This window comes from Marmota marmota, unplaced genomic scaffold, assembly GCF_001458135.2.
Source record: "Marmota marmota marmota unplaced genomic scaffold, marMar, whole genome shotgun sequence".
Classification (NCBI taxonomy): Eukaryota; Metazoa; Chordata; class Mammalia; order Rodentia; family Sciuridae; genus Marmota; species Marmota marmota.
This window is the reverse complement of record NW_025999895.1, coordinates 205234-210753: the sequence shown is the minus strand read 5'-3', so window position 1 is coordinate 210753 and position 5520 is coordinate 205234. Positions and strand designations below refer to the sequence as shown.

At 63.3% G+C, this 5520-nt stretch overlaps 1 protein-coding gene across 8 annotated transcripts in view; it reads right to left on the bottom strand.

The window, feature by feature from the left end:
- B3gntl1 (UDP-GlcNAc:betaGal beta-1,3-N-acetylglucosaminyltransferase like 1) overlaps nucleotides 1-5520 on the bottom strand; it is a 40639-nt gene that overhangs the window by 4663 nt on the left and 30456 nt on the right. For all 8 annotated transcript variants that reach the window (XM_015503998.2, XM_048796805.1, XM_048796816.1 and 5 more), the window contains 4 exons: nucleotides 5226-5350; nucleotides 878-1013; nucleotides 726-794; nucleotides 405-479 (listed from right to left, as the gene is read on the bottom strand). In XM_015503998.2, coding sequence (XP_015359484.1) covers nucleotides 405-479; nucleotides 726-794; nucleotides 878-1013; nucleotides 5226-5350 — 405 coding nt within the window. The remainder of the gene's footprint in view (nucleotides 1-404; nucleotides 480-725; nucleotides 795-877; nucleotides 1014-5225; nucleotides 5351-5520) is intronic.

Genomic DNA, 5520 nt, shown 5'->3' with positions numbered 1-5520 from the left:
CGAGCCAGGAGCTGACTTGCCTGCGGGCGTGGTGGGGTGGGGGGGGTAGGGGACTGCTGGGGACCTGCCTGGGCCAGGAAATGAGCCCATGTCCTAGACAGGTGTGGGGCCATGCTTAGCTCTACTGAGCCGACCTTGGACCCAAGAGCAGAGCACATCCTGTGCCCACACCACAGAGACCCAGATGGCCGGAGCCCTGGCTCTGCTGCAGGGACAGGGGCAGCACAGCAGCTCTGTGGGCTCGAGGGCCAGGGTGGCACCCAGCAGGGACTGGCGGCTCCTCAGACGGCCCCCCTGGAGCTGCCCCCAGCCCCAGGGTAGTGACCACAGCCTCCGCCCAGCCTAGAGGTTCAAGACTGCTGGGCAGGCTGGGCTTAAAACGAGGACAGCAGCCCAGCACTCACCAGCTTCACACAGAGGACGAAGGGTGGCCGGGCAGCTCTGAAGTGCAGGACAGGAACACGTGGCTTGGGCCTTTCCTGGAAGGAGACCACAGTCATGCTGGGCACTCAAGGGAAGGGCCCCTGCGGCCTGTGCCAGCCGTGGCCCTCTGCCCAGAGCCACAGCTGGCTCAGCTGACAGATGTGCACCTCGGGCCCTGGGGCAGGACACAGGCTGGGGGCACCCTGGTCCTCGGGGCCCAGTGGAGTCCCTGGAGGAGGGCCCTGGGCCGTCCTTGGGCCCAGGGTGGAGTGGGCTGCCCCTGCTGGCCACACGCCACACACCTGAGCCTCCTCGTAGCGGTAGAAGCCTTTCCTGATCTTGTTCTCGTCCACGTCGCAGAAGGCCACCACCTGAGGATGAGCATTCTGGGTGGCTCAGGCAGAGCAGGGAGGAGCCGGGGCTGGGGACAAGGGGCTGGGGAGGCAGCGCCCACCTTGCAGCGGCTGGCAGCCGTGAGGCTGCGGTACAGTCTGCGTCCCTGCTTGCCCGCGTTCCAGATGGTGAAGGACGCCCACTGGGGCAGGGCCCACTCCTCCAGGAAGCAGACACGGTGGGTCCAGATGGTCGTCCTGGGAAGCAGGGGTGGCCAGGGCTGGCTGGGTGCCCTGGGGATGAGCACCTCCTGGCCTGCCCGCCTCCCACAGCCAGAGGCCCTTGGAGCCACCTCGGGCTCACCGCCCTATGGAAGGCTGGGGGCCACCCAGGCCGGCCTGGCCTCTGGGTAGCTCAGCCCACCCCTGTGGTGGCTTCAGGAACTTCAGGACAGTGGACCCCGTGACCTGATCCCATTTCCCAGAAAAGCCGCTGTGCAGAAGGAAACCGTGGCCACACCTGGAAGCTACCTGTGCCTTAGGCCACTTGCCTAGAGAGCAGGAATCTGGGGTTTCCCCGCCTGAATCAGAGTCCCTCCATGGACGCGCAGACCGGGCCGCCAGGCAGAGGCTGCACCCTCAGCCACGTCTCCCCACCTCCCTGGTCCCCGAGCACCTTGGGGCCACACAGCACACTGGCGCTCAGGGCCACCTCAGGACAGCTGTCTGCGGTCACGCCCTGCCCTGGCCCTCGGGCCACTTCCCTGCTGTCGGCTCTCACCCCAGTCAGATCCTTGGGCTGCTCCTCATCTGCTCTGGGCACCTGCCATCCTTTGCCATGTGCTCTCTGGCCTGGCTCCCAGTGCAGCCCCCTCACCCTGTGGCCTCCTCGGCCTTCTCTCGGCCTTTGCGGAACACATACCCCGACGTTCACGCGCGTGAAGGGTGATGTGTGCATCGCCTCTTAACACCCACAAGAAGATGGGAGCAAGAGGACCTGCGACTGCCTGGCTCGAGGCTACCAGGTACTTGGTGACTGGCAGGTGACAAAAGTGAGGAGGCTGTGCAGCCTCTGCTGTTCAAGGAAGACACGGCTCACTCACGGCAGCCGCCTCAGGGGAGGGGGTGACCTGTCAGCACCATCTGCACCAGCAAGCATAGGTGCAGCCCCCAGAGGGCACAGGTGACGGGACCCCAGGCCTTGGTCTTCCCTGGTCTGTGTATGCAGCAGTAGCCTAATGCCTGACTCTAGCATCATACAAAGAAACTTGTCCAGCTCTGGAGGCTGGACGCCAACAGTCAGGCAGGCCCATGCCCAGCATCACGTGATCGAGGAGGGCCTGGTGCAGGCCTGAGCTAGCTCCCAGGCACCATGAGGAGGCCTGGCCCGTCTCAATGCCGTGGCCAACAGGAGAGACCCACGAGGATGAGCATCGGCTCAGGTCAGCACTGGTTCCCGAGTCGGCACACACTTGACTCCTGACCACGACTCCCGCTGGTCACGGGTGCTGAGTGGCGTTTGTGGAGACCGTTGCTAGTGTGATGCAGGGAGGCTCCAGGAAGCTTTGCGGAGCAGACTCTTCAGCAAGCCCAGGTAGTGATTAAACCCGTGCCCCAGGAGCTGCTGCTCACACTCAAAGACTTTAATCCCTCACAGAAACCTGCATTAGGTCACTTATTTTGTGTTGTGGGTGGCCAAGCCTTACGTGGCAAAAACCAGAGTCTTGCACACCAAGGCCTTGCCCTGGGCACAGGATGAGGCCTGGGCAGCCCTGCCCGATGGCGCCTGCGGCTGGGCGTGCCGGCCCGCACCCACGTGTGGGGCCTCACAGACCCACCTCCAAGGCAGCACCACCACCGCCCGTGGCTGTGGGCCCTGTGTGACCACGTGGTCACACGGGAGTGCTCAGAACCGCCCTGGCTACCCCCATGCGCTGTGGAAGGCACAGTCTCCACTCAGATGGGCTCCTGTGTGGACAGGAGGGCTCTTTGCTGGAGCAGCTGCTCTCGGGTGGACAGCGTGTGGTTTTTGAGCAACACGTGCGCACATTCCCCAGCCACCGAGAGGGACTGCAGCCCTGCCCCTCTTTTTGGTGGAGGGTGGGTAGGCCCAGGAGGTCTGCTGGGGCCCAGCGTCTCCCCAGCCACCCCGGTCAGCAGCACACCATCTCAGCAGACCCTGCCATCCTCCCGAAGGCACACGTAGGGACAGTCCCAAAGTGTTCTTGGCTTTTTTTTTTTTTTTTTGCAGTGAGGGACCCCAGGGCCTGGTAAATGAGGCGGGCACTCCACCCCCAGCTGCATCCCAGTTCAAGTGTTGACAGCAATGTGCTGGGGAGTGTCCACATCTCCAAGTGGGCCCACCACAGGAAGGCGCCGATGTGGTCAGTTATATAGCATCCAGCAGCCCTCCCCAGAGGACACGCCTCCTTACTGCTGAGTGTCCTGGCCCATGCTTGGGGTGGCAGGTGCCAACTCCAGCCTGTCCACAGCCCACCCAGCAGTGCACGTGGTCTGGAGTCTGAGGCCGTGACCACTCGGATTGTGCCTGTGGGCTGCCGTGTCTACCGCGTACTTGGCTTGTGGGGTTCCCTGCTGGGTGCGTGGACTGGGGGTCTCCTTGCAAGCTTTAGTGTGCCCGTTGATTTTCTTAGTGGTGTCTTGTACTTTTCCATCTCGAAGAGACGTGACTCACTGTGCTGCGCAGGCTGCTCTCGAACTTCTGGACTCAAGTGACCGTCCCACCTGTGCCTCCCAAGAAGCTGGGACTGTAGCTGTGCAGGCTGGCACGCCTAGCGGGTGGCGCTGAGGGTCTCTGTGCACTGGGCACCTGCTCTGCACTGAATGGCACATCAGCTTCTCGGGTCTGTGTGACCAAGAGTGACTCTGATTGTGACGGTGTCCAGCTTGCCCGTTCTTAGACAGTCAGCCGCCCTGCCGTCTCGTGGCGCAGGTCCGCAGCTCCTCCAGCACTGTCTCGATTGCCTGTGATTCCAGGGGTGGGTTCCTCCCTCACAGGGGCACCACGCGCCCCGTGAGCAGACCCCCGTGGGGGGGCTGGGTGCCTCCCCATGGTGGCCGGGCTCACCTGTGCCTGCCCTGCACCTTGCTGACTGCTGCAGCCTCTTCTCGAGACTTGGTCAGCCATCCTGGGTCCTGTGCCTTTCCACATGAAGTTCAGAACCCGCCTGGTTCCCAGGAGCGGTGGGCTGCACATCTGCCGGCCCCCGTCGCTCCCAGCCCTCCCCAGGTGCCTGCGCTGGCCGCTCCCTTCTCGGTGCAGAGGAGGTATGGGCTTCGCGTGCCGCCTTTGAGCCCCGTGCACTGCACAGCCTCACTGTCCACCAGTCTGGGCAGACGGGGGCTGGCCTGCCTCCTGAAGCTCTGGTCCTGACGTCCCCGGGGGTGCTAGTCCTACCCACGTGCTAACCTGGCCTCTGTCCTTGGACTGTCCTGCCCTGCAGGCTGAGGTGGTAGCCAGGCCAAATAGCCTTGGCTGCTCGCAGCTCAGCAGGTGAGGGCTCAGACCTGGCCACAGGTGGTCTTGCTGGTTTTATTTCCAGTGGTGACTCTCGGTTGTGCTGACCTGCTCTGGACTCCTGCTCCACTTGCTGGTGGCTTTGTGCTGTCCCTGGGTGACTCCCTGTTCAGGGGTACTTGCAGCTCACTTTCCTCCTCCGTGAATAAGCCTTTGAGGCCAAGGTGGCGCTGTGTGCAGGACTCATTGCTTTTAGTTTTTTTCTAATTTCCTTTTCATTTTTTCCCTTGGCTGCCTAATTTCCAAATATCTTGGGTTTTCACGAAGTCACAGTGATTGCTAACTGGATTCTGCGTGGTTGCTGGAGACCCAAGTCTGTGTCTTGTCAAAACCTCGTGTTGAAACCCTCTCCAGGTGGCATGAGGACCTGGGGCCTCTGGTGGCACTAGGAGCACGTGTCCTCATGACAGTTCCCTAGGAACTGCGGGGAGCCCTCTCCAGACCATGCCTGCCCAGCCATGGAGCCAGAGCAGTGCCAGGCCAACAGCCCCTAGCCCGTGGTGTCCTGCTTCCAGGGCAGGCCGGGGCAGAGGGTGTCCACAGGACACCCACCACCCAGCCCTCTGAGACCCAAGCCTGTGACTTTGCCCCGTAGCTCTCCTTACGGGGGCCCACTTAGGCCCGGTGGTCAGCAGGTCTTCAGAGGGTCACATGTGAACCCCACCTCTGTAGAGCAGAGGGACACTGGGCTCCTCTGGGTGCCTCCCAGGCCCTGGAGAGGCCCCTGTGACCCCTGCGGGGGTTTTCCTAGCCACCTTGCCCTCTGTGCCCCACCCACCACTTTTTGTGGGGACTCCCTTCCTATCAGGTGAATCTCAGGGAAGAGCCCTGAGGCCAGCCGCCTGTGTCCACCTCACTAACCCGGCCCAGTGGTGCCCGTGCCCGTCCTGGGCCTCACGAGGTGCTTCTGGAGCCCAAGGTGATCTACTTACTCAAGCACGGAGAGCGTGGCCGCATGGGGGTGGTAGCGGTACAGGAGCAGGGTCTGGTCCACCCGGAGGACCCTGCCCCCCTTCCTGAGGTGCTGGTAGAAGAACAGCAGGTCCTCCGGCACGCCCTGTGGGGAGAGGACCGGCAGCCCAGCCAGGCATGTGCTGAGCGGGAGTCGGGCGCTGCTGACAGCCTGCAGCCGGGGCTGGGCAATGGCAGTGGCCCAGGGAGGCCAGGAGCTGGGGGGCGGGGGGGGGGCGGCGTGAACACCCCCAGCTGGCCAGCGGCATGAGTCAC